The sequence below is a fragment of the Sminthopsis crassicaudata genome, chromosome 2 (genome assembly GCF_048593235.1).
Source record: "Sminthopsis crassicaudata isolate SCR6 chromosome 2, ASM4859323v1, whole genome shotgun sequence".
Lineage (NCBI taxonomy): Eukaryota > Metazoa > Chordata > Mammalia > Dasyuromorphia > Dasyuridae > Sminthopsis > Sminthopsis crassicaudata.
The window spans coordinates 542632926-542645255 of record NC_133618.1 but is presented as its reverse complement, the minus strand read 5'-3'; the positions used below and the strand labels follow the sequence as shown (position 1 = coordinate 542645255).

General features: G+C 32.7%; 1 protein-coding gene across 8 annotated transcripts in view; it reads right to left on the bottom strand.

Annotated features, from left to right (window-relative positions):
- Positions 1–12330, bottom strand: part of HERC1 (HECT and RLD domain containing E3 ubiquitin protein ligase family member 1) — a 191018-nt gene that overhangs the window by 36382 nt on the left and 142306 nt on the right. For 7 of the 8 annotated variants that reach the window (XM_074294868.1, XM_074294867.1, XM_074294870.1 and 4 more), the window contains exons 51-60: positions 11846–12102; positions 10873–11000; positions 9255–9382; positions 7643–7843; positions 5277–5407; positions 4688–4887; positions 4028–4142; positions 2599–2745; positions 2103–2204; positions 500–673 (exon numbers count right to left, since the gene is read on the bottom strand). In XM_074294868.1, the coding sequence (XP_074150969.1) occupies positions 500–673; positions 2103–2204; positions 2599–2745; positions 4028–4142; positions 4688–4887; positions 5277–5407; positions 7643–7843; positions 9255–9382; positions 10873–11000; positions 11846–12102 (1583 nt within the window). The remainder of the gene's footprint in view (positions 1–499; positions 674–2102; positions 2205–2598; positions 2746–4027; positions 4143–4687; positions 4888–5276; positions 5408–7642; positions 7844–9254; positions 9383–10872; positions 11001–11845; positions 12103–12330) is intronic. The other variant, XM_074294875.1, reaches the window with a different exon arrangement.

Genomic DNA, 12330 nt, shown 5'->3' with positions numbered 1-12330 from the left:
AAGTCCTGGAAATGAGATTCACAAAGAAAAGGGAGATGAGAACATGAACTAGAAAAAAGGCCAATATAGCTAAATAAATGCTGTGCTGACTTACAAAAAGATGAATTGTGCAAAATAAATCTGGGAAGATGAGTTGCAAGCAGAGTACGAAGGGCCTTAGATGCCAGGAACGGAATTAGATCAATAAATAGAAAGGCAGGTATCAAACAGATAGACAATGGGAACTTCCTGTAAACTTTTAAGTAGAGAAAGAACAAAATCAAACCAGTGTCTTAGCAAGAATAGCACTAGGAGAGAGATATGAAGGATGGATTAAAGAGGAAAAAAACTCTAAAGTGAAAAACCTAGTGTTAGGAGGCTACTAAAATAATCTTAAGTAAGATTAATAAAGGCTTAAACTAGGGTGGCTGCTGTAAGAGTGTAGGAAGGGAAAAATCTATACTGATAATGTTATAGGCACTTCTGGGGTTTAGGTTTGAATTCAGATATATTTTCTTACCTTTTCATATGCATATTGCTCCTGAAGCATTATAGGTAGTCGTTCTAAAAAGGCTCTCATGCAGGGAGCCATGTTTAATCCCAAAACACCTTGTTGCTTCAAGGCAGTCCTACATGTTGCTAGAACATGATTAGCAGTTACCCATTCTGATGTGCAACTTACAACCAAAACATCCTGGTTAAAACAAAATATACACAATTGATGCACAGAAGAAAAAAAATAAACATCTACTTAATTTTGTCATTTCAGAATGAAATATAAAGTGAAATTTCAAACATACATATTGGTTTATTGTTCTTTCTGTTCTGCAATTTTACTTCAATGAAATCTTACAATATACTAAATATTTAGGAATGAAATAAACTAAGGAAAGGTTAAGGCTTAGCTATATTAACTACATATTTCTTCTTTGTTGTTCATTTGTTTAGTCATGTCTGGTTCTTCATGACCCTATGAACCATAACACACTAGATGGTTCTATATTCTGTTATCTCCCAAAGTCTGCCCAAGTCATTGCTTCTATGACACTACTTATCTTATTTTCTGTCATCCCTTTCTCCTTTTTTCCCTTCAATCTTTCCCAGTACCAGGGTCTTAACCAAAGAGTTCTGTCTTCTGATTAAGTGGCCAAAGTATTTAAAAGCTTCACCTTCAGTACATGTCTTTTCAATGAGTAGTCTGAATTAATTTCTCTAAATAATTCTCTAAATATTGGCTTTTCCAAAACCCCAAGTCCAAAGTATTAATTTTGTAGCCCTCAGCTTTTCTTATTAGTTCAAAATTCAAATCCATATGTTACTACAAGGAAAAACCATAGCTACGACTATATGGACATTTACTGTAGAGATGATGTCTCTTTTTTTTTAATATGCTATCCAGATTTGCCATAATTTTCCTTCCAAGGAGTAAAATGTCTTTTAGAATGAATTCAATCAAAACAGAACTATCTGCTTATTTAGGGTTCGTTAAACACAAAATCCTGTACCACACATTCACCAGAACTCAAGAAGCAGCTATTTCCTCCTTCTACTTCTAGAAGCAGGCAAAATTAAAAGCAAATACAGCTTCAACTTCAGCTCCTCACTTTGCTCTAATTACTTATTATATCTATTAGAGTGGCTATATTGTATGTAATTCTTACTGGAATGTACTAAAAAATTTTAACCAGCTTCAAAACAATATTATGTAAAAACAACAACATATGTAATAACTATCACAGAATTATTTTACAACAGAAGTTAATAACTTCACTAATATTAAATTTGCAAACTAAAACAAAATTTTGAAAGGTACTTTTTTTAGGATAAGTAATTTGACCTAGTTTGTTACAATCTTTAAATGCAAAATAAGAAGCCAATTAAGCACATCTTAAATTTACATGAAAATAACTTAACAATATGGAAACAAAAAAACTAGGAAGAAATAAGAGTCAAAAACCTTCAACTCTGGTCTTCTCTATTTCAGTCTAGCTGTTTGATTTGAAGCAAATCATGTGTGATCTTTCTAAGGTTTCCCTCAGATGTAAATTGAAGGACTTGCCTAGATACCCCATGACGTCCCTTCATCTCTATAGTCTTTGATTCTCTCACAACTATAAGGTTACCTTTGATCTGTTAGAACAAGCAGCGACCCCAACATCAGGAATCCACACTGTGGTCTGAATTGCTCCAGATCCTATCACAACTGTTTGCAATATTGAACCATCCTGAAATGAAGTAAATTTATCTTTTAATTCTTATTGATAATTTAAAATGCCCATGTCTAATTTCAAATCAATATTCTAAATAACTAAACCTTCAAATAAATATACATGTAAAAATATATATCACATATATGCACATACATGTACATATTTCATATTTATACATGCATCTTTGTTCACTGTGTGCCTTTCCCTAACTCATATCACCTAAGTTATTCTTCAAAGTATTTCTGACCTCTTGTAATAATAAAGGACAGAAGATTCTGAAAAGAAATTATATATTCAAAATAAGATATATTATCACGTAAAATACTTTTGAGATTACCTGGGTTCATTTAAATATAATTGTTTAAGCAAATGTAAAAATTCAACTTTTTAATAAAGTTTATGCCCTTACCCTTAAAGACCAAATGTTCATAAGTCCACCAAGTCCACCAGATACCAAAGCTAAACCATCAGAACTGAAGGCAACTGTACGAACAGGAGTAATGTGCCCTTTCAACTGATACACACACTTGGCACCTGCCGATTTCCTGTAGTTATCCTGTAATTCATTTTCACAGTTATAGATCTTAAAATAAAAACAGGGTTCAAAAATCCTAAGAGTATGACTATTATTATTTTCTTATTTGTATATTAATAAAGAACTGAAAACAAGAAGATAAATAAGATTTCTTTTTTTAGGATAATTATGTAAATTATTAAAGTATAACTTCCCCATAACTGAAATTAGACTTAGGTCTTTTAAAACACAAATTGCTTATCCAGTTTTATTTCCTTTGAATTGTCAGAAACTATTACGTTATTCTGCATTGTCCAAACATTGTTACATTGTTCTGTGCACTAAATGGTACAAAAAAATGAAATAAAACTTGAGTTAAATAAGTCTTCAGAATTGTTTCAGTCTTTTTAAAATTTAAGTGTACATTCAGAAAGCCTGGGAAAAAGTCAGGAGATGTAGATAGTGGCCCTGACTGTCACTATTTGACACTGGGTAGTTTCAATGGTTTCAATTTTCTTTAAGAAATTAACATACTGAACTAAATGAAGGCTGGTAGTTTTTTCCAGAGCTGGTATTTTATAATCCTATGATTCAATTTCAACACAATTTGATATGTTAATTAACAAGACTAGAGATACTGGTAAAACTGTAAAGCTGGCCATATTTGTGCTTAGTTATTTCCCACTTTTGGAGGTAACTTTCATTCCTTTTGAATGGTTGGTCAATCTCCACCAGGCTATTCCTTCTCTTGTGTTCAGGGAGGAGAGTCTGTTGCTGAATTCATTCACATACAAATATTAGAGATTCAATTTATTATGCATTTCAGATGGATTTGTATTGTAGATCAGAAGTTGAGGTCAATATAGAACTAAATGTCTAAAAGCAGAATTTCAGAAATAGTGATGGGGAGAGATGAGAACGGGGGAGAAGGGAAGATGGGGAGGAGGAACATGGAAGGTGCATACCACTTTCCCAGCATCCTTCAAATAACAGTATAAAAATTGTTTAATGCCATCCTATAAAAGCCAACTTTGTCAACATAAGCAGAACCAATCATGACCAACAAATATTTATTTTAAAATCACTAGGTACAGTACAATATATAACTCCATTAACACCCTCCTTCCCCCAAAATGTAGAATGATTTTTATAATGAAATACATCAACTTTAGAGCAAATAAATTCAACCATAGTTCAGTAAGATCAAAAGTTCCAATGACCATTTAAAATCTTTTAAACTGTCTTTTACTTTTGGCATATGCTTAATAGGTTCAAAATAACCTAAATGCTTTTCAACAACTCCTACAACACACTGAATATTTACCTTGCCATTTGATTCTTGTTCCCACCATTCTTCAGAACTAGATAAGCTAGACTGTAATATATTCAGTGTATCTTGGGAAACTCGCCACACACACACTAACCCATTCTGACAACCACTAAAAGAAAAGATAGATCACACAAAAACAATATATATCAATGCATAAGTGGATATTCAACAAGCATACTATTTATGACATAAAACCAACAATATTTTTTTCAATATTTTCATATAGTATGTGTAATATATAATCTGTATATAGCATATATGGTATATTATGTGTTTTGGTGTGTGTATTTTTGGGGTCAAGTATTTGGGAACTCTGGTCCTGTGATTTCATTGATATAAAGAACTTCTATTAATGCAGAATGCAGAATGGTAGTTATTCTACAACTTAGAAAGCTGTCTGGAATACTGAGAAGTTATGGGATTCATTTCAAGGTTCCCCAGCCAAATGCATTAGAAATATATCACTTGAATCAGATCTAATTCCAAGGATGACTATATCCACTATTATATCACACTTTCTATGTAGTATATATTCCATAATTTTAGTAAGTACTTCTTCACTTCTCTACAATAGACCTAAGCACCTTATTGTTTCCATGCTTTAGACATTTCATTAAGTGAATTAAAAAAAATTCAAAGAGAATGTTAACATACGTAGCAATCAATAATTGTAACTTGGGTCCTTTCCCTGGAAGATTGCACCAGGCAATGCCATTCACGATAGATGAATGTGAAAGTGAGTGTAAACATCTCCAACAACCTGCCATAGGTCCCCAAAGCTTCACATTTTCTTCTTTGGCACATGTCATAAGAACATGACCAGTTGGATCCCACTTCATAGAAACAAGAGTTTCCTTAAAAATAGAAAGAAAAAAAAAGGAAATTTAGAAAACATCTCTTTTCATAGTGCCTTTTTAATCATTAAATTGATTTATATTTCACAAGTTTTTGCATTCAAAATAGAAAGAGTACATAATCAGTAAGTCTGCTTTTAAATGAAGATAACTTTTATGTTTGTTTAATTACTTTGAAATCAATACCATATTAATAAATGTTGTCACCTATCTGCACAGATTCTACCCAAATCATTAAATTTCAATTAATGGGTTGGAGATTTTGAAGAATTGTATACTATTTTAAAATGTCTATCTACCCAAACAAAATGCACATAAAAATTTTTAAGATATCATCCCTTTAGCCTGAAAATAATAAGACCTAGTGATCTGGAAAAAAATGTTTATACCTTGTGCGCATCAACCAGAATAATTCCTCCTTTTTCAAATGGCTCCTTCATTCCTAACAACACTTTACCATCAAAATATCCCACTGCAAAAGGTCTATCTTCACTGAACCAAGCAATGCAGGTAACAGATACTAAAGAACAGAACAAAGAAAGTAGATTAATTGATCATAATGTAATAGAAACAAATAATACAATTACTTAAATCGCTGAAGTGAATAATACAGGTAATCTCTCTAGTCTCTTGAAAGCATTTAGACTAAATGGTAATTAAAGATGAGAATTAAGGTGCTTCCTTATTTTCCTCCACATTCAATCCTGGTACTTTTAAAGTACTATTCATAAGTAATAAAAATAACCACTTTCAGGGATTTCAATCTATTTTGGATTTTTCTAGAAAACAGTGACAATCCTAACAAGTACCTTTCACTTTTGCTCTCCCCCCCCCATCCTGCTTTTTCATCCCTATTATATTCCAAAATGAGAACCAAATAGTTTAAGTCAATGGAAACTAGCAGGGGAGACCAAGAAGTTAGTGTAAGGGGTCCACAAATCCACCTATGTCCCAAACACTGTAATGCTAATTTTTATTTAGCTCCAAAAAAATTTTCAATTTGATATAATAAGCAAACCTACTTCTGTAAACTAAATATGTGAAGCTCCTGTTGTTACTGATTAAATACTACCTTTTGAGAAGTCCTACTGGATAGTAACTGATTCATTATGTATTTTTTCATTCAACTAAATGATAGATAATTACTATTATGTAGAGAATCCCAAATATTTCTTATTAAAAAAGAGATCCTTACATTTGAAAAAGATGACAAGAAGTAACCCAAGTCATAAACAAAACACACAATATTTTTATAGTTTTATCTGTTTTTTTTATTTGCCCAAAATACTCTACTTGATGCGTTTGGTCATCACATGTCTATTAGATGATCTTAAAAGCTATCTAAGAGCAAATGGTTTTATATAAACCTCTAAAACTTCGTGACCAGGTGGTGGTAATGGAATTTCCATAAAGTAGTAGAAATGACTAGCTTTTCACTATCCCTTTTGAAGGATCAATAAAGCGCTGGAACGGTAATTAGGACCTTTGGATCCAAGGTTCTGGCTATACTATGTGACTATGGACAATTTATAGTCTCCCTCAGTGTCAGCTTTCTAATCTTCAAAACAGGTACTAAAAATACTGATACTAGCCACTTCAAAAGGCTGTTGGGAAAAGAAGTGATTAATAAAATACAAAGCACTATACAAATGTGATCTATTTGTTTGCAAATAATGAATTCTAAAGGGAAAACAGAGAATGCCCTTGACTATACCTCTGGCTACTTTTCTGGATATGCACAACCTTCAGATAGATGAGTCCTGGATTCTCTTTTTTTTTTCAATTTATTTTAATAGTTTTTATTTACCAGATATATGCATGGGTAATTTTACAACATTGACAATTGCCAAATCTTTTGTTTTAATTTTTCCCCTCTTTCCCCCCTCCCCAGGATAGCAGGTTGTTCAATACATTTAAATGTGTTAAAGTATAAATTAAATACAATATATGTATACATGTCCAAACAGTTGTTTTGTTGTACAAAAAGAATCGGACTTTGAAATAGTATACAATTAGCCTGTGAAAGAAATCCAAAATGCAGGCGGACAAATTAGAGGGATTGAGAATTCTGTGTAGTGATTCATAGTCATCTCTAGAGTTCTTTTGCTGGGTGTAGCTGGTTTAGTTCATTACTGCTCTATTGGAACTGATTTGGTTCATCTCATTGTTGAAAATGGCCATGTCCATCAGAATTGATCATCATATCTCCTGGTCTGACTCATTTCACTCAGCATCAGTTCATGTAAGTCTCTCCAGGCCTTTCTGAAATCATCCTGTTGGTCATTTCTTATAGAGCAATAATATTCCATAATATTCATATACCACAATTTATTCAGCCAATCTCCAATTGATGGGCATCCACTCAGTTTCCAATTTCTGGCCACTACAAAGAGGACTGCCACAAGCATTCTTGCACATACAGGTCCCTTTCCCTTCTTTAATATCTCTTTGGGATATAAGCCCAGTAGTAACACTGCTGGATCAAAGGGTATGCACAGTTTGATAACTTTTTGAGCATAATTCCAAATTGCTCTCCAGAATGGCTGGATGTATTCACAATTCTACCAACAATATATCAATGCCTGGACTCTATTTCAATTCTAAAGTCATTCACATGAAATACCATTAACATTTATGTTATATTACTATATTCCCTCTTTTTGATAAAAATTCCTTTTTAAGTAGTAACCAGTTCAAATGAAACGTCAACTTGATCAAGAGAAAAATTCATTTTGAAAGCATAGTATACTCTTACCATCCTTTCGATAACAATGCTCCAACTCCTTTCGATGCATGGTTGACACATCTATAACTTCAATTAATCCAAGAGATCCATCCATACGTCCCACTAATAATAATTCTGGAGAATCTGATGACCAAGCCGCAGATGGACACTCTTCTGGCCAAGCCAGAGCAGATACCCAATGTGGTTGAGTATCTATTAGTGCTTTTCCCCCTAAAAGAAAAAAATATTAACTAGTACTACTTATTTCTTAAATAGTTTTAAAATGTCAAACCATAGCCCACTAAAATTTGAAAACAATCAGATCTTACAGAATAAATTTTATCATGATTTTTATGTTACGTGACATTTTAGAGGCTTAAATTATATTCAACATATTTTGATCACTGAGTCCCTTTCCAACTTTGAAACTCTATGAAACTATAGAGAATATTAACATGATGAAAATGATGCTTTCAGAAGGAAGAGAGAATATCTGTAAATGTGTATACAAATGCACACACCTCTGCATTTATCTCTATATAAGGCATTTTTTCTCCTGTTAAGAGGAAATACACTTTGATATTTAATAAATCTGTGAGTTGGTTGGTATGGGTACTTCCTTTACTACCAGAAATCATAACCCCTTCTATCACTTTATAAATAATTTGATTATACCATTGTGACAGAAGAATTTATCACAGTATCCAGCCTTCTGAGGGGAATAAACTTTTGCAAACTTAGAGAGGCTGGTTTGGGACAATAGACTGTTACTGAGTCTCTACTTAAAGGCTTCTGAATCTGGTAGAAATGACCAGAGTTATGCACCCTGTTGGAATAACCAGATCCTTCTGGATCTGATGTTCACCATGATACCAACAAGAAGGTACCAAAGGAGGGCTTTAGTGGACAATAATAAATATAATACAAAATACTGAGTTTTCTATACTAAAGAGAACTTCAATGCAAACTAATAGACTATTAAATGCCAATAATACCCCAGAGACGGTGCTGTGCTCTAATTAACACAAAGACAAAAATAAAAATAATTTATCCCTTATACTCTACTGAAGATAGATCCCTTCCACAGATATAAGGTACAATGTAAGGTAATTTGAGCATACAGCAACTGGGAGAAATCAAAGACGGCTTTATAGTTTAGGAGTCACCTGCCACAAAACATGCAAAACTGATTTGACCTCATCTACACTGAGGTAGGTTCAATTTAACAAATATTTATAAAGCACTTATTAAATTATGTGGCAATTATAAACAACTTCTCTTTATTCTCTCCTAAACTCAACCTGCAACAAAGATACAAACAATTCTAGTTTGATGTGAATTACTTGATTAATCAGAACTATCAGGCTGGCAATTGTGTAAAATGATTTGTTTTATTTGTAGGTACCTGAATATATAGGCTATTCAAGAGCTTTTACCTTAAGATACAAATTTTTACTTTTTCTGCTTGTTTTTAAAGAGCATCATCAATATTTGGACTAACAAAGAGAAATGAACGGTATACATAAATTGGCTTTAACATTTAAATTGTATAACAGCTCCACATTCACAATCTATTGGGATTTAAAGAATTATATTTCTATAGAAAAAGCATGTGTCAAAAAAAATTATACATACAACTTACCATTAACTTGCCAAATATTCACCATCTTTTCTAAAGCACCAGCTAGATATTTGCCACTGATACTCCAAGAGACAGGTGAGAAGCTAGGATCACTAGGTGATCCCAGGCTTTCCTCTGATTCACTTTCCCTAGAACATAAGAGGCAATATGTACATGTCTGTGGAGTTATCTATTCTTTAATTCCATTCCTAATAAAAATAATTTTAAACCCCTCAAATAATATATATTTATGTCTATTTAATCATGAAGGTATAAGTTACAAGAGCAGAAGTTTATCTGAGTTTTACACTCTTGTATATTTAACATGTAAGAAAATTTTAAGTCTAAACAAACAGTGATACTACCACTCAAGAAAAAGCACTGCTTAGTGTAAGGGTTCTCAACATGGGATCTATGGATGCTTTAAAAAAATATTTTAATAAGTGTCTTTTAATATAATTGGTTTCCTTTGCAACCCAATCTATTTTACTTTATATGCTTAAAAATATTCTGGGAAGGAGTTTTCTTAGGATTTCACTTATACCAAAATAGTCCATGACACAACCAGATTAAGAATTCTGGTTTAATGGATAGCATTCTAACCTGAAGTCAGTTTTTCTGACCCATACTAGTTGGGGATTTATAAATAAAACCCTTAACTTCCCAAGAAACATGTCTCTTTAGGATGATACATTAAACTTTTGATCTTCATCTGTGAAGGAAATTATCACATTGGGAGTGAAATCCTAAATTTAGATTATCCTTCCCTTTCCTACCATAATATTCAATATCCTTTTACATAAGGAAAACAATTCACTAAACAATAGTGCACTAATTTTTGAAAGACTTTGTACATGAGATCCAGAGTTCTTATGTCCTATTTACTATACTATCCCTAAGGAACTCACAATCCCATCACTGTCTATCTCTGTCAATTGTTAAAGATAGATACAAAATACCCCATTCTACTTTGACTTTGTGAATCACTGACTATATGAGAAATACCAGCTAGGGATGGATCCCTGGAGTTGGGAAAAGCTAAGCTCAAATTCCATCTTCAACACTCAATGACCAGATGATCAAGAACAAATTCCTGATCTTTTTATGCCCTAGCCTAGAGGTATCAAATTCATGCAGAACTCCCTTGTGCTTTCAGGATCTGAACTGATAAAAAGAAGTCTCTTCACTGAGAGTTCTCTATATCAATGAAATCACAGGTCTGGTTCCCCCACTCTGTATGTATGTATGTATGTATGTATGTATGTGTATATATAGAAACTAAAGAACAGAATTAAAATAGTTGCAAATCTTAACCTTTCAATGAAGAATTGTGAACCAATGAAATATTTCAAGTATGATGCATTGAACAGTTGAACATTTTGCCAGAATGACAAGTTTAGCTTAACCACAACTATATTCAAATTCGTTCTCTTTTTAAAACAATGTATGTTTCTTGATTACTTTAGTGAAAATTAAAGACATTTCTTACTGGACATACAGTATATTATAAAAACATTTTAGCGCACCTTGTTTTCTTTTTTTTGCTTAATTAAAAGAAGCAAAATAATTTATATGGGGTAATTGAATTTTTTGTATGTATATAAGTATTCTAAAGTTGAATGTTTATGTTTAAACTCACAATCTGTTGAATACACAAGTCTGTTGTAGTGAATACTGTTTCTTGGTAACATTCCAAACCCTTATGGTGCCATCATTGCCACTGGTTGCTAGAAGTCCTTTTTTATTACACCAAACACATGTCATTACCTAAAGAAGTTGAAAAAACATGAGTCCAAACTCATTTGAAATAAGGAGAGGGAAAGAAGTCCCATAGTATTGCCAAAAAACTTTACCACTTCTGCAGACATTCTCATTTCTTCCTAAATATTCTATAAGTCATGTTTATGGTTATTTGTAGTATAAGTTAACATATTGCAATTGTTAAACACTGATGAATATTTTGCTCTTGTGAGGAATGTTTAAAGGTTGGCTTGAAAATTAAGCTTCATCAAACATATTAAAATTCTAAAAAATGATATTCTGAAATTCTATAAAACAAACAAAATGGAAAGGGATTTTAAAAACCCTTTTGTAATTAGTCTTAAAAGGGGGGACAGTCAGTTTCCACTTTTCACAATATTTTCTAGGAAGTCAAAAGTTAGGGAGAAAGAGTAAGGTTATTTATTTTGTGAGTATTTTCCTTGGGAGACACTTCAACTCAAAGCTCATTTCTTGTATCTCAGTATCACATGTACAGAGACGAATCAAAATCTAAGAAATCTAGGTAATTCAGACTTTTTAAATAGAAAAGACTATGCAGTATTTAAATACTGAGTTTTATGAGTCAGGAATTAGTTACATATTTTAGAAACATTTTCAGAATCATCCGGGACACTCAAACCCTATCACTAATAAATCACAAAAGTTAGCATGCTACAAGGAAAATAGTATGAAATCTGCAATTAAGAGGATCTCTTATCTATTGCTGACTGTGTATCAAGTCACTTAGCCACTCTAGGATCAGTTTCCTCATTTGCAAAATAAGTAAGGTGGACTAGAATATCTCTAAGGTCTTTTCTAGCTCTAACTTTATGAGTCATGACAATACATACCCTATTCTGATGAGCCTCCAACTTTATAAAGAAGCATTTCCTCAGATCTCCTCCAATGTCAGCCAATGTCTGAGGACTAGTTTGGTTGTCTCGATCATGTGCAGCAAGTGTCCGTACAAGCTGCTGAGCAGCCCACTGCCTGTGTTGTGAGGATAACCTTGAAGAGAGGCAGCAAGCTGCCAATGCGTTAGCCAGCTCCAGAGGGCCTACAGCAGAAGGATCATAGGAAGGATGGGCATACAATTGGGCAATTAAACCTGCTCAAACAAAACAGTGAAATGATGCCCAGATGAGAGTTGGTAGTACTGAATAAGCAAAAGTGGCATAACCCACATCTTCCCACAAACATTCTTACAAAAGATAATTTTACTAAAATATCCAACAAAAGTACAATGTTAATTTTGAAGCAAATACAATAAGGAAAATGGAGTCCTTAAATTTTCATACTTCCATATAAAAGATACTTAAGTCTTTACCCTGAGAAA